The 22,706-nt window shown below is 42.6% G+C and overlaps 1 protein-coding gene across 8 annotated transcripts in view; it reads left to right on the forward strand.

Annotated features, from left to right (window-relative positions):
• AUTS2 (activator of transcription and developmental regulator AUTS2) overlaps positions 1-22,706 on the forward strand; it is a 939,222-nt gene that overhangs the window by 852,435 nt on the left and 64,081 nt on the right. For all 8 annotated transcript variants that reach the window (XM_050929475.1, XM_050929479.1, XM_050929478.1 and 5 more), the window contains one exon: positions 5,888-5,936. In XM_050929475.1, coding sequence (XP_050785432.1) covers positions 5,888-5,936 — 49 coding nt within the window. The remainder of the gene's footprint in view (positions 1-5,887; positions 5,937-22,706) is intronic.

Consider the following 22,706-nt stretch of genomic DNA (forward strand, 5'->3'; position numbering starts at 1 on the left):
GACTGGAAGTGTCAAATACCTTTTCCTTGTTGAAATTAATGGAGTGCTTTAGACAGGAAGGCAAAACTAGAGCTCAAGTCTGAATTTTGCCAGGATAGTAGGAATAAGATTCCTCCACTTGCTAGAAGTGCCATGGGATCTTTAACCAGCATAAGTGATCAGGGCCTTGGTTTTATAACCACTGGAGCAGCATGCACAGATGTTTAGCCCTGTTCATGTGCTGTGCCTCACATGAAGTGGAAATTCAAGAGCTGTTGTGTGAGCATCTACCTGTCCCTGCAACTCTTCTCTGGCGTTTGAGCCCTGTAGTCCGAACATGCATCAGATCCAGCTTCACTTACTCCAGAAACATAGTCACCCTGGCACCAGATATGCACCTGCCCCCAGTGTTAAGAAAGCCACCCATGGGAGCTGCTCCTTAACAGCTACAAGATAGTACAAAGCGTTAGGTAGGTAAGTGCAGGAGTCGGGATAGTGGGGGGAAGTTGAGCAGGGGCTGTCAGGCTGCTATGTAGGTAGGACAGGGCAGGAGCAGGTGAGTTTAACCCTCGTGGGACAGCACAGGGAGGTCAGGCTGGGGCGCAGTGGGGCAGAGCGCGGCGAGATCAGGAGGAGGCGCCCCGGCCAGGGCTGTATGGCAGGCTGGTGCGGGAGCAGGGCGGGCCGGCCGGCGGGAGGGGAGGAGCAGAGGCCGGGTGGGAAGTCCCTCTCGGAAGGCGGCGGAGTCTCTGAATGTGGAGCGCTCCTGGCTAGACACGGCGAGGGGGGGGCGAGCCCGTGCGCTGGGGCGGCACTGGGAGAGGTGCCTATGCGGCCGCTCGCCGGGAGCCCTTCGGCAGGAGCTCGAGGGGCGCTCGGGAGCTTTTTGTGCGGCGCGGCGCCTGGGGCTCGCCTCCGGCTCCGGATTACTGGGTGTAGAGCCGCGTGGCGGGGAAGGAGCGCCGGGCTGGGCGGATGTCACCCCCCTGAGCCGCTGTTTCCAATGGAATTCACTTGAACCGGGAGCCGGAGAGCGAGGCGCGGGGGGAGCCGCTTTGTCTCCGAAGAGGGGGGCACGAATCCAAAGACTGAAAAAACAGACACCCCCCGCCTGCCCCCAGCCGCCGCTGGAGCCCCCGCGCTGCTCCCCAGCCCAGGGAGGTGTGTGAGAGTCCGGGGTGCGGGAGCGCCTGGGATCCGGAGCTCCTCCAAGCGCCTCCTTTCCGGGGCACCGGGCGCAGGTTGGAGCGCTGCCCCCCGGCTTGCTGCTGCTGCTGCACATGGTTTTCTTTGTCCTGCTGCCGCTGCTGCTTGATTAGCTTTCCGCGGCTGCTGCTTTCCCCGCACCCGCTCACACCTACCCACCCCCTCTCTCTCCTCCCTGGGAACCATCTTGCCAGGAGAGGGGGGCTCCGCTGCGCTCTTCTCTCGCTCTCCAGCAAGGATGGCTGGCTGCGTGGTTTGGGGTCCCCACCTGGAAGGAATTGGCCTTTGAAGGATTAGTTTGGGTGTCGCTTGGAGACTTTTTTTTTAAAGCCCAGTTGGATCGGAGTTCGCCGGAGCCCGGAGCACGCGCGTTCACACACACACACACGCACCAGAAATGAACTTAGGGCTGTCAGTAGCTCTTTACCCTTTGCGATCAGGTAAATGCCCCCCTCCCCCCCTCTTTGCATCTTCCACTCTCCGCTGGGAGGGTTGGACCTGGTTGAGATCTGACAGCCTGCGGGGGAGGTTGCATCGGTTCGAAGCCTGTTTTAATGGCGAAGTGTATTGCCCGCAGTTGGTGTTATTGGGGATGTGTTGATCCCCTTCCTTTGGGTGCAGAGGGGGGGATGTTCTCTGTGTGGTTAGAGGGGGTCCTCTGTCCGCAGTCACCACCTCTGTTCCGACCCCACCCTCCCAGCAGGATGTGGGACCCTCTGGGACAGGACTCAGGGTGACCGGGCAGTTCCAGCATGTGCAATTTTAGATTCGCCCCAATCTGGATCCTGCTCTTAACAAACATGTTTTTTTTCGCCCCCAAAGCCGAACTGGCACAAGTTGACGGAAGGGGCGCGTGGATCCCTTTCATATCCCCTTTGCCCCGGGGATCCCTGCTTTGCGCTCCCTCATGCTGCCGGGGACAGGACTGCTGGGGCGCGCCCGTCACGGACGCCTATAAATGACAAGCACCATGGGTGGGTGGTTTGCACTTGGGCCGGATTTGGGGTTGCTGCTCTCTAGGTCCAGACCCGGGTGGGACGTGGGGGGGGGAAGCTGTTGACAGGTCTGTGGTTCCTGAGTCTAAAGCCTTTGGCTCGTTCCTCACTGTTGACATTTGGTGGAGTTAGTGTGTGTGAGAGAGAAGGTGATCGGAGAAGGGGAATTGGGGGGAAGGTGCCCCAAGTTCTGGGGACAACCACTGAGAAAAGATCGCGCCATGGGAACATGAGAGTGAGGGCTTGGGGCTGCAGTTCCGTTTCCACGCACCCAGCTAACGGGCTGTGCATCCAAGGGAGAGAAAACGGCAAATGCGTCCGCGCTACTGCGGGCTGAGCTGATGCGGAGCAGCCTCGGCCCATGGATGTAAGCCCCGTGGGGCGGACAGGGGCGCGGGGTGCGAAAGTCTCTCCTGTAAGAGTTGTTGTCTTTGCAAGTGCTTCAAAAGCAGCCTCTGTGCTGAGAAGGCGGCCAGCCTCTCTGTCTGGGCAGGACACGGTTTGGGATGGGGGTAGAAGATTATTCGTTATGGCTTTTTTTTTTTTTTTTTTTTTTTTTTTGGCCCAGAGATTGCTGACTCCTGCCATTCGTGTTGTGAAGGACCAAGCTCTGCTTGGGAACTGAAATAAGCAAAGTACAAATAGGGCGGTTTATAATCAGCTTCAGCATCGTTTCTCGCACTCTCCAAGACAGGCTAGAGGATGATGGTGAAAAGAAAGAAGACGTTGTACTAGCACCGTGCATGTTCTGTACACAGGCTCACACGGGTTTCCAGAAATGTGGTGACACCTCCAGGTACGGTGTCTGTCCATTAGCGACTCGGCTAGGACTTGAGCAGTGGAAATCATCGGGATGGTAGTGAACGAACACACATTTTCTCATGTCTCCTGGAAAGAAAAAGTCTCCAATATCCCAGTCAGTCTCCATTTCTTAAAAAATCCAGGTCTGACAACGTACTTCCTCAGATCATCAGCCACTAACGTAAAAACACTCTATCGTTTGCTGCCAATAGATTTTCATTGCCGACGTGCAAGAGATTTTAAGTCAAGAACACTTACAGGCATTGTATTTTAGTGGGTTTTTTGCGTTCGTATTGAAGGCTTTTTGAAAATGTTTTGGTTTTGTGAGGTATAGATGCCACTTGATTGGGCTGATTAATAATTGTAAAGAAAGTAATAATTGTATAGGAATTAATTACTGAATCATGTTTGGTGATTTTTTTTTTACTGTTGTGTACTTTGCTGTTAACCTTAATGAAGCTTCATATTTATAAACAACGTTCTAACTTGCTGTTCACGCTAAGCAATGATGCTGACCATTTGCATCATAACACATGTAGTGTTGATGGGTTTTTGTTTTGCTTTTCTTTTTCTTTTCTTTTTTGAGTTGATGCTGTCAGATTCAACAATGCAGTTAATAAGGCAACAGAGGCACTCATTTTCCAGCAACCTCTGTCTTTGTAAAATTGTCTTTATTTTATTGTTTAGCTGTGCTAATAATCACATCCCTAATTTGGGTTGAGGTGTAAAGGTTGTTCATGCAGAATGTAATATGTACCACATTAGGTCTAACAAATGTCACAGACAGACTTCACAGCGGTGTTTCTTGTGTTTTGCAATGGAGTGGAAAAAATTGTCACCTGGATATTCTGAGCTTGGAAAAAAAGTCTCTCTTCCCCCCCTTCCCCACCCCACCAAAAGATCAAGCTTTAAAAAAAATTTCCCTCTTTTTTCATTGTGAGGGGGTGGGGAGTGATTAGGAAGCACACACATTTTCTAGGCTATTTCATTTTGAAATGCTGGAATAAAAGAATTTCAAAAGCTATAAGCAATTTTTTACAATAAAAGTAGTTCAGGCTTGATTTTTTTCAAAAGCAGGATGATTTGGAAGAACTTGACTTTTAAGGGGAAACAATTTAGAAAGACAGTTGCGGATGGAATCCAGGCTGAAAGGCTATTGTTTTTAATCAAAGAACAGGATGATTGGCATGTTTATGAAAGTAAGGAGAAATCTCCTAATTTGTTGGAATAATGTCCAGCTGTTCTTTAAAAAGCATGGCTTCCTTGACTCTTCAATTTATATTTTAATCCCATATTTTCATTAATTTAAAGAAGAGCATCACTGAATAATAAATCCATCACTGGATAATAAATCCAGTGTTTACATGGTATTTAATCAGAAAGAAGTATCCTAGCTTAGCTTTTAAATAATACATACAACACTAATCTGACAAAATCCATTTAGAATTGGGAGCAAATTGAGCAATTTTTAACAGATAATATAAAAAAGATGCTTTAACTTGATGTTAAATTAATATATACCTACGTGTGTTGTTATATTATAATACATTTTATATAAACTGATTTTTGTGTGTGTACATCTTTCTGTATAGATCTATATATATGCCTATATATATATATCAGTTTATATACAATGTATTGTGTAATATAATATATGTCTAATAAATTCATTTTGCTAGACACAACTTCAGAAATGACCTGATTTAAGTATATGTGGATAATTATTTGCTGTCTAAGTACAGGATGTTTATAAGCTTTGTTCACTGAATGCAAATGGAAAACAATGCTGTATCAGAGCCAAACACCAAGAAACTAAAAATACTTTACAAATTTTGCAATCTGTATTTTCTCCATGCCCATAATAGAATATTTTGTTAATAAGCACATTTAATTTTATAGAATGTCAAAAAGCTGATTATCCTGAAATATGGTTAAATTTTAATAGCTTTATTTTGTGTGTATTCTGTAAATTCAGATACGGTATAGATTTAGGCTTTCCGGGGGGGAAGTATATAGGTGTTTACCCCTATATGTGTACACATGCACAACAGACACATAGACTTGAACTTTTCCATTTTAGGGAAGTAAGTTGTTTGCTAAGCAGAACCTTTTCAGGGATATTTTCCCTTGGCTGAGTCTTTAACATTTAACCTTTGGAACAGAGGTCCACAGTTATTTTAAATGACATTTAAATAAGGTTTCTGTTTTATTGATTAAAAATAGCCTACTGATGTGAAAATTGTATCAATAATTAAGAAATGGGTATTTTTTCACAAAAAGCAAAGGTAACGCTGGTATGATGGAAAAATACAAACTAGTTATCAGAATATGCAGAGTGAGTAGTGTCTAGATGATTTTGACCAGAGTGAGTCCAATGCTGAGATATTTCTGTTAAACATAAATCATGTTTTGTTTAATAAACAGCACGTTATAGCAAGTCAGGCAAACACTGGCCTAATCCGAAATGCTAAAAATGAAATGATCAATACACTGGGTCTTAAAAGAAGAATTCTTTAAAAGAAAGAAACGCGCAGAACTGCAAACACATGAGACTGTAATGAGTAATTCAAAATTATGGTATCTGTCCTAGGCTGCAAAATCATTGTCAGAACACGTTGGGTTGCCGTATGTATCATAGTACAAAAATATTTTGTGTGTAGCTAAGATGTTGAATAAGGAATAATTTTTTAATTTATTAACTAGAATCTTTCCAAATAAATATCTGCACTGCAAGACAGTAAAACACAGCCAAATAGCACCATCTTATGGATGCTTTTTTCTGGAGCTGCAGCTTTCATGAGCTTTCTTGTTTTGTCAGCCTGTTTTTGGTTTTTCTAAGGTATATAAATGTACATACACATATTTTAATAATATATAATGTACCTTCTTTTTCATTGGTATTTCAGGCATCTGATGCCAGCTCTGAAAAACTATTCAACACTGTTACAAATAAAGGTAAGACTGCAATCCCCACCATAAGCATATATGTTTTTCTACATGCATTTCTTTTCATGGCAATTTCAATTTGAGATAAAATGCAACTTGTCGTGCAGGAATGTAGCAATCAGCTTGCTACTGCTTTTTATGTTTCCCTTGGTTTCAGACATGTTCTATATGCTTCATAATTGCTTTGCGAAAGCAATATAAAATAAAGAATTTAAATAATGCATTGCCTGCCTGGTCAGAATTAATTTAAATAACAATATTAGGGAATAATTTATTTTACAAATGGCTTTAATTTAAGCTCATTTAAATAACGGTAACAGTTTTCAAAATGTTTTAGCATGATTGTTACTCATCAGCTACATGATAGACATGGAATTATGAATAGCCAATTTGTACTGCTGACAGTAATAACCAGCCAGCATTTAGTATTCACAGGATAATAGTAATAAACCATGGCTTGCTGTGCTGAATGCTTTCTGTAAAGTTAATAAACGATATAGAGGGCCACATTTAAATATGCAATATCCCATTCATGTCTCCCAAACAGCAATATAAAGAGAGAGTGGCTAATGATTTAACAGTACATTAAAGGCATACTTGCCTTAAATCAGTGTCAGTGGGCTTCTGTGCGGTGCATATTTGAAGCAACATTGTTGAAAATAATGTGGGGGCGCTTTTCTTCTTCAGGGCAGGGTGGGGAGAGTGTCTTGAATCACTAGCTGTGCCAAGGTGTATAATTCAAAGGCTTTAAATTACATAAAATCTATCTGATCTTTTCTCTCAACCCCCCTTCCCCCATAACACCTGTTTAGTGGCAGTGCGTGATTATTGCTTACTAAGAAGGTGTGTGCTTTCAGCTCTAATCTCATACTATCTTAAATTATATTTTCATTGGTGCACTGGAGCAAGGTTTGAGTAGAAAATACAGGCTTGATTAAATTGGAACTTAAGCTTTTTCTGTTGTCTAGGTGAATAATTTGGATGGTGACTTATCCTGTGTGTTTATCACACAAAGCTTTTTTGGTTTGGTTGGTTGGTTTGGTTTGGTTTGTCCTATTGGATCATTTTTTAATGTGAAAAATGCCACATCCTGCCAATTTCTGTACCTTTTGATTCCATGGAGCTGCGAGGGGTGTAGCTGAGAGCATTAAGCAGCCCCTTATATTTGGGATTCCCATGCTGATACACTGCTTCTGAAATTACTTCGATGAATATTGAATTATATCTATTTTTAGTTGCCTTATGGATCGGTATTTATGTTTTATGTATTAACGTCTTTTTGAAGGACAATCTGAAGGGGTCGGGTTTTTTGGGTCGAAATAGCTTATTCAACTTGGCAAACTTATATTAGCTGTTCTATTTACATTTGAATTTATAGCCGTCCTTCCTCCTCCCTGGAAAAAATAGGTCACCCAAAAAAAAATAAGACTTGTGTGTTCAGGGACCCCAGACCCCCAAACTACATGTGACTGCCCCTTTATTTGGCTAATTCGCTGTAAAAAGCTTTGGAATTTGAGTAGTCCTTTCTTGGGGCTGAGCCAGAATAGAATAGAAGCCAATCCAGTGAATCAACATTCCTGACTGATAGCCTGTAACTAGGCTGAAGGGATCTCTTCAATTGAAGGATGAAAAGTGATTGATGAAGACTCGGCCCCTGTTCCTCTTCCTTTCGTTTTCTTTTTAGAATCAAACACATTGCCCACATTCTTATTTTAGTTTACTTACCCAGTTTGATTTGTGGCATCTATTAGGTTGTGAATAACCATGCTTGACAGGGAGCCTTTTCTTCTGAGGTACTTTTCTTTGGTGATTTAGTTCCCTTGAAAGGATTAGGGTTTCTTTGTGTAGCCTAAAATCAACATAGGCTTTTCGAAGCTTTGCTTGGGAAACCATACACAAATAAGCTTTTTAGTTGATGGTAGATTATTCCTTTGCCCCCTTATTTCCATCAAAATGGCATCTTTCTTTTCTCCTCCTGAGTTTCCCCTTCAAGCCATATGCTAATTCCTGTTGGCAACATGATTGACAAGGGAGAGAATCAGTGCAAATCCAGGTGCTGGAAAACTAGGCTGACTGGTTTCATTTTGTTTTGGGTGGGTTCTTTTCCCCCCACTGGGAGAAAGAGATTAAGGGGAAGAGGATGGAAAAAGCATGGGGGACAGTTTTGTTAAAGGGATTAACATTCAAACTGCTAAATATCAGGAAAACAATCTCAAAAAGATCCACTGTTTAGAGATAATGTCAATAATTGCTTCTAGACAGGTGCTGGGATTCTCATTATGGGCTGTGGTTTGTTGTTAGTCTGTCCTCTGAGTGTCTGCTGGATGGATGGTTGACTAGGCTGTCAAACAACTGTCAGTTTGATGCATTTCAAGTTCAAGTTCTCTTTTTTTGCAAAGTGGGCTGTTTGCTTTAAAGCCAGCTCTTCCCCTGTTTTGTCCAGTGTTCCTTTTGCCAGAAGCAATAAAAATCAGTCTAAGAAAGGTCAAATTTGCATTTGGTAAACCGCGACGAAAATCTTCAAAGCCCCTGGCTGATTGAACAATCTGACAAGGTATGGCAAACTGACAAGCATACATCCCTGGCCTGCTTCTCAAATATCCCTCAAAGTTATCTGCCTGCCACACACATGTGGTGTGTTCTCACGTTTATTGTTTTATAATTATTTGCATCAGAAACAAAAGATTGTGAAACTGATACTACAGAAAAAGTTATTTGCACAAAAGGAATGACTCCCACTGCATTTTAATTATTAATTGGTGGTGTCCTTCATTTTGGGTCTTTGTCATATACTGTGTTCCTTTTTATTATCATGTGGTTAGTTATTGTATTACAGTAGCACCCAGAGGTCCTTGTGCTAGTCTCTGTACAGACTCACAGCAAGACGCAGTCCCTGCTGCAAAAAGCTTAGGGCAAATTTTTCAAGTCACTTAGACATTTAGTAATCTAAGTTCCACTGAAAGACACTGAAAATAGGACTTAAGCTCCTACGTCCGGATCTTCAAAAGATATTTTTAGACCCTTCATTCGCTACTGGGGAGTTATATGGGTAAATATTTGCTGTTAAGTAACAGCTGCTTTTGAAAATGTTACTCACAATCAAAATAAACAAGACAGCCAAAGGGTACAAGAAGGAAGTACCATTTTGGAAATAGGAAACAGGGGTATAAAGAGATTAAATGATTTCCTCAAAGGCGTACAAGAAGTCTGTGGTAGAGCTATGGCTTGAAGTCAGATCTCCTGAGTCCCAGTCCAGTGCATTAACCATAAGACCTGCTTTTTCATTTGGGATTTGGTAGACTAAGAGGTATGTCCATGGTTATAGTATGTTAGTGATGTTTGGTAGGTCTCCTAGTTTGTTTCAATCAGTATGTCTGAGTATAAAAATCCATTGCAGGATATGCCCTTAGGTCAGTGGTCGATTGCGATCAACTGATCGATCCTAGAGGATCTCCCAATCGATCGCAGTCTCCAGTGGTGTAGTGGGGCTGCCGCTAAGGCAGACTCCCTGCCTACCCTGCCCCCACGCCGGTCCCAAAAGCAGCCAGCGCAGCCCCGCAGCCCCAGGGGCGGGCAGGCGGGCAGAGGTCTCTCTCTGTGTGTTGCTCCTGCCTGCATGCACCAGCCCTGCAGCTCCCATTAACTGGGAGAGCTGTGGGGGCAGTGCTTGCAGAGAGGGGCAACACATGGAGCCACATACCTCCTGTTCCCCCCCCCCCGGGGCCTCAGGGGCACATTGGCCCCTTCCAGGGGTGGTGTAGGGCCAGGATAGGCAGAGAGCCTGCCTTAGCCTCTCTGTGCCTGCCGCCAAATGGGAGCCACTGGAGCCCCAACCCCTGAGCCTGCTTCCTGAACCTGCCCCAAGTCCCACCCTGAGCACCCTCTGAGCTAGAACTGCAAACCCTCTCCTGCACCCCAAGCCCCAGCCCTGAGTCCCCTCCCAGAGCCAGCACCCCATATTCCCTCCTGCACCCCAGCACTCTTCCCCAGTCCAGAGCTCCCTCCTGTGCCCAAACTCCCTTGTAAAGCTTGCACCCCTCGTCCCCTCCCACACTGCAAACCCATCAGCACCAGCCCAGAACCCAAACCCCAATCCTTGCCCCAGCCCAGTGAAAGTGAGTCAGGGTGAAGGAGAGTGAGCGACGGTGTGGGGGGAGGGGACGGAGTGAGCGGGGCGGGGCCCCAGGGAAGGTGCGGGCTAGATCCTGGGTTGCCTTTAGATTCAAAAAGTGATCTTGGGTGTAAAAAGGTTGGAGACGACTGCCTTAGGTGTTTTTAAAGGACATATCAACTTTCCTTTGAGGTCTGAAAGCATCAACATCATTAATCCTGGGCCAGGTACTGAATGTTTGTAACCAAATTTTGTAGTGTAATTTCCCAGAGTAATGAAGTTCCATTATCTTCTGATAAACGATACACTTCAAAGTCACAGTTCTGGAGCAGGCAATTTCTCCTACTGGCTCTGTATTCAGTGTATGTTAACCCCTTTCCCCAGAAAATAGCCTTTCCTGAAGGGGGAAAAAATGATTCTCAAACTGTTGAAGTTTTATTCTGTACACTGTACTGAAGTTTTCTTTGATCAGGAGCCAGGTTAAGCTGTTGCAGCTTTTATGTTCAAATTGTTTACAGGATGTTCATGTAAACTCTATGAATCCATCTGCCTTAATGCCAAAGCTAGCTGTCAGAGAAATATTTAGTCTCTCAGCATGAAGTAGATAGATAGGTGTGGGTTACCAGTTGTCCGTGGTGGCTGAAATGTGGCTCACGGCAAGCTCTGGCTTTTTAGGTTGTTCTGGAGAGAGATTGTCCTCCAGAAAAACAGCACATATTCTTGTTTCTTGTGTATGTCTGTTTGGTACGTCATTTCTTTAAGACCCCTTGCCGCTTCTGTTTTTGCAAACAGGGAAGTGAAACAGGCAAATATTTCTCTTCCCTGATCCAGTTCACAGGCGTTCCTGTGGTGGGGGAGAGGTGCTTCTCTCTCCGGGTGAACCAACGTCGCCCCTTTTGCCGTATAGAGTGTAATTGGGATTCACCACTACATTCAAAAAGTATGCACACAATCTCAACATACCTAAGTATAGCAAAAAACCACCACCAATATCCCATACTGGGCAGGCAGATAGCCCCTGTTTCTGCCTTTTACCCTCTCTTCTCAGGAACCAGGAAAAATCCTCCCCAACCTACTCACCCCTCCACCACCTTCTCCTCCTGTTTTTGGCTACCACCTTCACATCTCTGTATATCTACCAGTGGGTGGCGTGCGCATTCCCAGCGTACTACTCCTGTGCTATGTGTGTGGTGGCTCTGCTGCCCTTGGAAAGTAACTAGTTGGTTGGCCAGAGAAACTCAAGAATTATTGAACTGCAAAAGCAATTCCCTGCCTGGAAACATTTTCTTTGTGCTTCTGAAAAGGGCTCACTCCCTAAATGGGACTGTGACCAAAGGAGAGTTTGTAAATTGAGTCTGTGGGGTTTGGGTCACAAAGGAGTCCTAATGCAGAATTAGAAGGTGAATTCATCTGGCAGGCCATATCCAGGACATTAAATGTTGCCATCCCGTCCATGAGAGGCTAGGCTGAAAATCACAAACCATTTGATGAGGTTTGCTGTTTTGAAGACCCCACATTTCTTGTAATGAGGCAGTGCTGCCAACTGGACTAAGAGAAAGACTGCTTTGTTTCAGTGTAACTTCAGAGTTTTAAAAAAAGTGTGTGTGTGTGTGTGAGGGGGGGGTGTTTGTTTTGGGATTGCCTGTTGCTCTAATTTCTAGAACAGAGAGTTAGTTATTTTGTGTTCTGAAGGCTTTATCTGAACACGAAGCTTGGTGCGTTGTGTTGCATCTGTACGGTTCATATCCATCAGCATTAATACATTTTGCACTACTGAATGCCAGATGCATTGGCACAGCCAGCAGTTTACATGGTGAATTGTTCTGGTGCCCTTAGTGAAGGAGCATAGGTCCCCCTCTGCACCTGCATGCCATCCTCCCTCCTATGCTCAAATCACAGCCGCCGCCTCCTCTGTACACTTTCACTCTATCCTCTCTCCATGCACAATTACGCTGTGCCCTTTCCCCACAGCTAAAGTTCTAGAGGAGAGTTCTCCAGGGCAGGAGAGTGAGCTAGGGCAGCCAAATGTGGAAGCGAGAGTAGCTATAATTAGCTATAATTTCTCAAATTAAGCTTTAAAAATACAATACAAGTAACTGTGAGCAATTATATTTTTTATTGGAGTGCCTAAAATTATTATTTGCAAATGTGATTTGAAGAGGCCGTGCCCATTTTTACTTACAGCATAATAAAACTATCAGCTACTCCTTTTCTCTGAATTTCTGATCCTGTTCTTTTAAGAATGTATTTGAAACTGTTGATTTTAGCAAAGTCAAAGTAATCTGGTATCAGTGAGCAAAATAGCAATGTTTACTAAAGCATAATTTTATCTATTCTGGCTCCAGTATTTATTTTGTAGATTAAGCTCTATTTGATTTTCTCAGAAGGACTTACCAGCATTGCACTGCAAAATAACAGAAACCACAAAAATCAAGTCAAAATAAGATTGAAAAATTCTTTGGGATAGAGTGTTTTGATTACAAAGTTTCTAGATTAGTGAAGTCCAACTTGGACTCTGGCATAAAATTTCATAAAGGGCCCGTCGACCTCCTGTGTCTAGACTATTGTTAGTCACTCCACTGTAATAAACCGTTGTTTTCTCGGAAAATGTATGTTTATTTAACTAGGTCTCTTTGCTTCACAATCTGGATTCTATTCAGTCAGTTACCACTCCAATTAACTAACAATTATTTAACATTAACAGTAATTACAGACGCCAGTTAAGCGCCTACAGATGTCAACTGTTAGCTTTGTACCTAATCACTCAATGAAATGGAGAAAGTTCAACAAACATCAATTAGGCAAGCAATTAGTATGAGTTAGGAAAGAACACGTTATCATGTGTGAGCTGATTCAATTTATTTTATTTTGTCAGTAAAACACACACAGAGAGAGACAAGCAGCAATAAATTATTGAGATTAGATAAAGCTGTATTGTTTTGTTGTTTACCCAAGATTTTTCCCCCTCCTCTTTTATTTTCTTTATGTAAGTTAAATATACTTTGCCATGCATTTGTTATCTTAACAAATATATTTCATTTCAATTGGAAAAGCACAACAATGTTCTTTTAAGACTGCAGACTAGGGACTATGGGCCCAGAGCCTCAAACATATTTAGGCTCCTAACTAGTATTGAAAACAGTGGAAGTTAAGAGGCTAAATACCTTTTGAAAACCAGGGCATGTGAGCCTGATTCTCTTCTCTCTTTCATCAGTTTTACACCCGCATAGCTGTCGACCTCAGTGAAGTTACTCCTCTTTTACACACTAGAGCAGAATTAGGGAACATACATGGCTGCAATGCATATGTGATTTAAGAAAATACTGACCAATATTGATTTCCCCCACTGTATTTCCTTTAAATGTATTTATATTTTAAATGCTAGTATGTGATTAAATCAAAATAACCTGGACCCATCCAGCAATCTGCTGTGTAGATGTGCCTGTGCTTCTTTTGCCAACTCTTGAGACTTGGCCCCCTTCACACCAGTGGAAGATCACTCTCTTTGGCAGCCCAGGCCTGGTCTACACTTGGGGGCGGGGTCGATGTAAGATACACAACTTCAGCTACATGAATAGCATAACTGAAGTCGAAGTATCTTATTTCGACTTACCTCCCGTCCTCATGATGCAGGATCGACAGCCGCAGCTCCCCGTGTTGACTCCGCTACCGCCGCTCGCTCTGGTGGAGTTCTGGAGTCGACAGGTGTGCATTCGGGGATCGATATATTGCGTCTAGATGAGATGCGATATATCGATCCCTGATAAACCGATCGCTACCCACCAATCCGGCGGGTAGTATAGACATACCCACAGTCTTCTCCTCCTGCAAGATAAGCAAATGATCAGCTATTTGTCAGAGGCAAGACGGGTGAGGTAATATCTTTCATTGGACAAGCTTCTGTTGATGAAAGAGACGCTTTCAAGCCTCCACAGAGCTCTTCTTCATCTGCCTTGTCTTTCTCATATCCTGGGACCAACACAGCTACAAACAGCACTTCAAACAGCTATTTGTTACTGATTAAGGAATAACACCTCCTCTAACTGCACTGCACAATTGGCCTCCATACTGCAGATTTACCTTGTGTCCTGCTCAAAAGCACTGATTAGGAATGGGCCCTAAATTAGCTTTATCTTTATAGTTTAGCTTACGTCTAATGACCAGCCTGACTCATTACTTAACAACCTAATTTAATTTTTTTATCAAGTGCTTGGTAAACGACCTTTTGTCCAGTAAGGATGTATTCCAGGACTTTCTCCAAAGGTCTCTTGAGAAACACTTTTATTGTCCTAATATGTTATACCTTTTTTATGCCGAACGTTTGAAGTACAGGCGAGTCTCATCTCAACGCGCATTTAACAAATGCGCGGTCAGCAAAAACAAAAACAAAAACAAAACAAAAAAAGAGAAAAATACCAATTTAAATACTGTACTTGTAATGCGAGTGATTCCACCCGCCATTACACTCAATGTAATTTTGACTATACGTGATTTTCGCTTTACGCTCTGACAGCGGAAGGTAACCCCAGCGTAAGATGAGACTCACCTGTAAACTGTAAACCTAGACATATGAATGAATCTAACCTTCCTTCTCAGTGGACTCTGTGGATTGTAATATCCCTCCTAACTTAAAGCCTGATTTTGAGGCCATTACTCGTGTTGTTTTGTATTAATCTACCACCAGTTAAACAAAAAATAGATCCAGCATCAAACTGGCCTACAGCTATAATTCAAAGTTTAGCAGCCCTGCTTGAAAATATACATTTAATGTCAGCAGATTTAGTGAGAAGTTATAAATACCTTCACAAGTTGTTCCAATAACCAAAGCAAATTGGCTTTTTATTTCAGTTGTCAACTGTACTCCTGAACAGAAATGCTCTTTAGCCTTGTCACGGCACCGGCATATTTGTAATATGATTTTCATGTAAAATAATCCCGTAGAGCACGACAATACATATTCATTCAGGCTGCCCACGGGGTTATTCATGTTAGCATGTCCCAAAGTGTGGGAAAAGGAGTGAAGGTAGCAAAGACATATCTCCCTATTGCTCTCCAGCATGTATGTCTACACTAGGAATGCTTTACTGGTGTAGGAGTGCTGATACACTGTACTGGCAAAGTGTTCCCAGTATGGACACAGCTATACTGATTAACCCCCAACGAGCAATATCAGTAAAAGCATAGTTTTGCCAGTATAACTGCATCTACACAAAGGCTACTGCTGCTATAGCTTTATCCATCAGGGATCACACCTCTTCTCACCCTGATCAACACAGCTATTCTGGCAGAAGTCTGTAGTGCAGACCAGACCAGAGTCTCAGGGCTTGTCTAAGCTGTGTATTATGCTGCACTAGAGGTGTAAATTGTATTGCTCGCTAAGTGGCCCACGTGGATCCTGCTAACATGCACTGAAAGTTCTTAAAGCACATTAGCATAGTACTGTTTGAAACAGTACCACATTAAGATGTACTAGTGAATTTTTAGTGCACGCCAGCAAGGTCCACACAGACAGTGAGTGACACCCTACTACTCACAAGAATTTACTCCCCTCTAGTGTGGACTAATGCATGTTGTAGGTAAGCCCTCAGCTTTTGTTTAAAGAGAGAGAGGGAAAAGAAATAAGTCTCTAGATATTATGGTTGTGAAGAAACCCTTAAATGTGACCCACGTGTAACTGAAGCAACAATAAGTATGTGAAGAGCCTGAAACAAAGGCTCTGAGGTGTGAACAGCTCTATTTATTTCAATGAGAGGTAACTCAGATACCAGTGATATCTTAAATGTCAAAATTGTTAACTATTTCACTGCTCATCAAGGCACATAAGAAATGAGAGAAAGTTCATGTTATAAAGACCTATACTACCATGTCCTGAAGTATGCAGGGGATTAAGTCCTTATTAAATACAGCTGAGTAAATGCTCCCTAATTTGTCCTTATTTAGGCCCCAGTTCTGCAAGATATTTCAGTACGTGCTTAATTTTAAGCGTCTTTTAACGTTAAGCATCTACGTTAGTGCTTTGATTGATTAGAGTCCTAGTGACAAATCTTGAGAGGTGCTGAACACTTTCAACTTCTCATGAATCTCTCATTATTTAGTGAGATTGCACCTGAGTAACCGAAGGCAGAACTTGACTCAGGCCTGATCTACATCTAAAAATTAGATCTATCTAGCTGCATCGCTCAGGGCTAAGAAATTTCACACCCTGTGTGACGTAGTTAGGTCGAGCCAGCTGTCACTCTAGATGCTGCTAAGTGAACAGAAGAATTCTTCCACCGACCTAGCTACCATTTCATGGAATGGTGGTTTACCTACCTTGATAGAAAAACCCCTTCCATCCATATAGGAAGTATCTACACTACAGTGCGACAGCTGCAGTGCTGTTGCAGCCACTGTAGCATAGATATATTCTCAATATCAGGCTGCATGTGAAATATATTTGCTGGAACAAACTGTTTTCTAAGCTAGATTTGACTAGTAACACTCTGCATGTTTGTCAGGAGCACACAGAGGAATGCATCAAGTGGTGAGTGATTGTGTTTGTGAAAGGGCTGTTGTACATGGCTCAACAAGCTGTTTAAATGGCTAGTGTAAACTTATACTTAACAGTTAACAAATAAATTGCTTTAAGGTCCATTTTGAACAGTAAATGGCCTTGAGTTGTATGTGCTAATAGACTGATGCAAGAGATGATTGTCCTTAGGTTTTTTTCCTTCTACGGTCATCTGAAAAATAGTTTTTTCCCCAATCATTTCTTTCTTTCTTGAAGATTAAGACCTAGAATTTTAAGCATCAGATAGCTTTTTGGATGCGTCTCTTTTTGCACGACCAACTTTAGGCCTCATTTTCAAAGGTGTCGAGCAGCCAGGGCTCCCATTGATTTTAGCTGTATCCATTCCCATTGCGGAATTGTGGGGGCTCAGCACCTCTGCTAGGGTGACCAGATGTCCCAATTTTATAGGGACAGTCCCAATTTTTGGGTCTTTTTCTTATATAGGCTCCTATTGCCCCCCCCCCCCCCCCGTCCTGATTTTTCACACTTGCTGTCTGGTCACCCTAATCCCTGCAAATCAGGCCAATAGGTGTCTCAAGTTGACGATGATAGTAATAGTGGATACTTTTGAAAATTTGAGCCTAGATACTTCGCGATGAGTGGCTCAGAATAGAAAATGTCTGTTGCACATGAAGTTACATTCTAAGAAACACATCTGTATAAGGCTACCTCAAGTTAGTAATAAAAAGGCAACATTTAATGTAACTGATTTATTTTATTAAGTCAGTCATGCAAATATTTCAACTTCGTTGTTGAAAAAGAAACAACATTTTAAAACTAATTTGGTGGCTCAAAACACTAGTTTTACCTTTGCTTGCTGTTTCATAATTTGCTTGTTCACACAGTCATGCTGGCCTCAGACCTCACTGGGTTTTCTACCACAAAGGGAGTATAATTGCAGAGTTTGATTCCCCTATTGTTTGTAATAAGACATTCTAGGATTGGGTGATGTTAAACAGCACTATAGCACCTTTGTATATGATAACAACAGAAACTCGGTCTTTCTTTGTTCCTGATGTATTATTTCATAGTTGTTGAGTTGTTGATATGGATGATTGTGCAACAATATATGTGTTCGGGTTTTGATAGTGCATTAGAGAATGGGAGAGCAACTATACTAGTAGTGCAATATATTCATTGGAATCTTGTTTCGCTAATTCGGGCTAGTTAGAACCTTGAGGAGCAGAGCTGTTTCTTCCCAGTGGGAGCCCCTGAAAAGAATTGTGACTCAGGAAGCTGCTTTTGGGAGATGGAGCTCAGATACTATGGTGATGGACAGCAGTAAAAAACCCTAAGGCCTTGGCTACACTGGTGCTTTACAGCGCTGCAACTTTCTCGCTCAGGGGTTTGAAAAAACCACCCCCCTGAGCGCTGCAAGATACAGCGCTGTAAAGCGCCAGTGTAAACAGTGCCGCAGCTCTGGGAGCGCGGTTCCCAGCGCTGCAAGCTAATCCCTATGAGGAGGTGGAGTACGTGCAGCGCTGGGATCACACTCACACTTCAAAGCGCTGCCGCGGCAGTGCTTTAAAGTTTCGAGTGTAGCCAAGCCCTAAGATAGATGGGAAGGATAGGAAGAATAAGTTACTGCGGCCTTTGAAAGGGTGATGCTAAGTTCTTCCCATCACATCTGGCCATGGAGTAATGAGTGTGTGCAGCCAGAGCCCTGCCTCCTCCTTATCTCCTCCTTGCCCACTGACTTGGATGGGGAAGTATCTAGACAGCAGGGGCTGTGTTCTGTACCATATCCAAAATATGACACCACGAGCCATGCAAGCTCTCTCCTTTGGGCTATGCCAGTCCTTATTTTGCCTTGCAGGTTAACAAGTTCTGTTGAAGCATTCTCGTGTAGTGTCTGATTGCCAGAAGGGTGAACAGTCCTTAGAGTACACAACTTTATATGTGAGCTGCTGCACTGATGAACCCATACAGGTAGCATGCGACCTTACCCATTCCGGCTCATATGTAAAATGGACACCTCATCGGTGGAGAAGGGCCTGCTCCATAGCTCATTGACGTTAACAGAAAGATTCCCATTGACTTCAATGAGCTGTGAATCAGCCCCTAAGGTGAGTTTTTTTTTCTGCTGGTGTAGGAGGATATAATTGAGTGCCAAATTACCTAAAAGAAATTCAGATGTCTGAGAAGTCTTATTTCTTTGTTGAGAGCCTTCCTTACGTAGATTGTAAGCTTTTGTGGGCCAGGACAGGGACAATCCTTTTGTTTTGTCTTTGTTCAGTGCCTCGCCCAATGAGATCCTGGTCTATACTATTAAATGCTATTAATTCTTTGGCAAGCTGTTATAGTTGCCTGAAAAGGCAGGTGCTACCGAGCCTGGCCTCTGCCTCATATCTCTTCTGCTGTACATCCTTTTGGAGTAATATAAATTCACGTTTCTCCTGTATTTAAGACATGAGAGCCTTGTTTTGAATATGTAGCTGCCTACTTCAGGATTTTGGCATTTTAAAAGTTAAGATGATTTTCTTTGCCTTCATATATTCTCCCAGGTATCTTATCTTATTCTGATAACCTAACTGCTATCCAGTCTTTCAACAGCACATTCTCTTAGCCTCTAGCTGAGGAGATGGGTATTCACCTGAAGGCCTCATTATGCTTTGCCAGCACATTGGGGGCCAAAAATAACTTAACAACACCTGCTCGACACCAAGGACTTTAAATGACAAATAATTGGGTGAAACGATCCCTAAGCACAGTGCAGCTGACATGGAACGCTGTGTGCAAAGTCCTCGACAGTAACAGTCACCGTTCTGACTGGTTCATGTCAGAGCAAATCTTTGAGCAGCAGATAGGGATGACACACAAGAATGACAGCTTTGGAAATAGCATGCTAGTTATTGCAGCAGGTAGGCCTCTTATGTAGGCTATGACAAGTTGCTGTCATTTTCATACAGGTGAATGGCTGACATCCTGCAACAGAGGTGGAACAATAGCATTTTAAAAAATCAGTAATTAAAATCAGAAATATGTTGTCCTCTAGGAAGGCTTATGTCTGGGGCAGGAAATTTCTCACCTTTCTTTTTAATCTGGCATTATAATCTATTTAAAATTGAGTGGTGTGAAGGCTGTATATATTTAAAAATCGGATTGCTCAGTAAAAAATCACTAATAGTAGTTATTAGGGCTGTGGTGTTTGAAATAAAAGTGATGTGTTGTTTTGTTTCCAAGGGTGCAAGTGCATGTTTGACAGTGTATTATCCCACAGAGAAAACTAAATGCAGAAACAGGCACTAGTTCAACGTTAAGGTTGTGGTAATCAAGCACTTAAAAAGTTAGGAAATCCCCCAAATTGAAGGTTTCTTCACTGGCGCATTGTTCTTGTTCATCAAAGGTCATTGAAGTCAATAGAAAGACTTCCATTGACTTCAGTGGAATCTGGATCAGGCTCCATGTTGTGCGTACGAAGTAGTTTCAGTTCCTGTTTTCTTTGTTAAAGGTCGACCTTTGTGCATGTGCACAGGGAACAGCACTGATCCCTGCTGCCTGAACACAAGATAAAAGGGTATGTGAGTGCTGCTAGCAGTGTCAGACGGGGTAGCGCCATGGCCCCATATCCTCTTTTGCCCCCACATGTGCAGAGAATCCAGTGCAGGAGGAAGTGTGTGCTACATTTCCAAAAGTACAATGCTGGAGTCACTTATCAGCATAGCCATGGAATCATCCTCTGGGTCAGCCTTCTCTGTGGGCAGAATAGCTATAGAAACTGGCAATAGCACAGAACATATCCTCGCCTAGGGCAGCGCACCTGGTAAAGGCATGATAGAAACCTTCATATATTGCTGTGTATGGGCCCAATTGAGCAGCTCTTACTCAATGGGATTTTTTTCTGAATTCACTGGGAATTTTGACAGAGTAAGGAACAGGATCTGACCCCATGCAGTTTTCTCTAGGCAGTAAAATACACTGGATCTGTAACAATAGCAGCTATAACTGTTGGAATTTCTTGACCTCTGAACGCTTGATTTCTCAATGTTAATATTATGTTTTGCATTTGTGTGTGTGTGTTCACATTTTTAAACTACAGAAATACACTATGTTTGTGCATACGTGTATATTGACAGTGTATTAAAGAAATAATTATACATTCTGTGCTAACAGCATTTTTTGCCCTTTATAGGGGTAGCCAATACTAAGCGGTGGGAGAGGCACCATGCAATGTTGCAAATAGTTCCTGAAGATACACAGACAAAAATTGTTTATTTACACAAGTGTACAGCAGTGCACTTGTGACCTCTTTTTCTGCAATGTTTTGTGGTTCTTCAGTATTTTACAGCTCTCCGTAAAAAGTGCAAAGGCAAATTCAAGAGAGTAAGTAAATGACCTTCAGGGACTGGACGAAGTGACCTATTGAGGTTCCTTCCAGTCTGACTCTTCTATGATTCTATGAAAGCTCAGAAAAACCTGGAGTCTAATTTTTAAATGAAGGTTTGGGTTGGTAGTTAACTTATGATCATACTAGTTTTCTTCTTTCTAATAAACATGTATAGGTAAAGAAACATTAGCACATGTCAAAAATATCTGCTGCATATTCTTTACTTTTCTCCTGAGAAGTCAACTTAAATAGAAGTTAATAGTTCTTTCCCCCTACCCCCCTTCTGCATGCCCCCCCCCCCCCCGTAAATCAGTTTATCAGTATATGTTCATTTTCCCGCTGCAACTTAAACTCTGTCTTGTATAGACAGAATGTGAATATGTTGTGTCAGGCTATGATTTTCATGTATAATAAACATGCAGATAACTTGCTCTGACAGACAAAAGGTAAATGATTCCAACAAATGAGACAGTTTAAATTAAAAAACAAAAAAAAAGGGAAAGAAAAAGAAATAGAAAGAACTTGTTTAAACCCTCTTTATCTTTTTCCCGGAGGAAAAACAGAAGGTGTATGTGTCCACATATACTTTTGGACACATTGTGTTTGGTTTTTTCTATTCATTGCAGGAACACTTGGCCTACAGGCAAAGGTATCAAAGGCTATTTGATGGTGTAACATGCCACTCCCTGCCCTTTAAACAGAAACACTACTCACTTAAGTCGTTTTATTCAATAACAGACATTGTGCTACGTGTATAACAAACTTCACAGGGTAATGATTCATTATTGACACACCATCAGGTCAAACTCTGCTTAGTTTTAACCACAAACAGCCACTAGCTTCTAGCGGTTTAAACTTAGGGCAGGTCTTCGCTGGCAAGGTGCTTTAACATGGCTTGTGTAATCGCAGCGTTCCCAGCACTCTAAAACCCCACCTCCGTGAGGGTGTAGCTCCCAGCACTAGTGCACTGTCTACACTGGCACTTTACAGCATTGAAACTTGCAGCGCTTGGCGGGGGGGGGGGGGAGGGCGTGTTTTTCACGCCCCTGAGTGAGAAAGTTGCAGTGCTGTAAAGTGCCAGTGTAGACAAGCCCTCAGATGCAACATTTTAATTTAAGAGTAATGTAAAAAAATATAGTGCCTCAAAGTTACAGTATGCAATACACACAGCAAAATAGCATACTTAGAAGCAGACCAACTTAGAGCTGGAAGTCCATAGGAGATTAATTATATTCAGAAATAAGTCCTACAGCCCTATTAACATGAGAGAGGTTTGTAAAATAAGATGAGACTTAAGTAACAAACCAGTCATTTGGTAATACTCTAAGGCTTATACAAATTATTATTATTATACACTAAATTCTTCAAACCTTGCCCAAGGAAAACACTTACTGACTTCTTTAGGACTTCTGCCTGAGTTAAAGGCTTCTTAATATGGGCCTTAGAATTCCATTTCTTAGAGCTTCATTTAATATCATCCGGGATTTGTCCACACACAAACTTGCCCTGGGTCAATTAAACTGGTTTAGTTAAACGTGTGTGGACATTCTTACTTCAGTTTAAGAGTGGCTTTTTTGGATTAGTTTAAAACGGTTCCGTATCAATTTAAACTAAACTGAAGTAGGCCTACTTTAATCTGATATAAAAGCTATTCACATAGCCTCTCTCACCTATTTAAAGTAACATCTGGTACAGCTTTGTGAAGACAAGCCCCTGTGGTGTTTGTTTACGCAAACAAAGTAAAAGACTTATCAGCTGAACCAGTTGTAACCCAGATTGAAATCTTGATAT

This window comes from Gopherus flavomarginatus, chromosome 19 (assembly GCF_025201925.1).
Source record: "Gopherus flavomarginatus isolate rGopFla2 chromosome 19, rGopFla2.mat.asm, whole genome shotgun sequence".
Lineage (NCBI taxonomy): Eukaryota > Metazoa > Chordata > Testudines > Testudinidae > Gopherus > Gopherus flavomarginatus.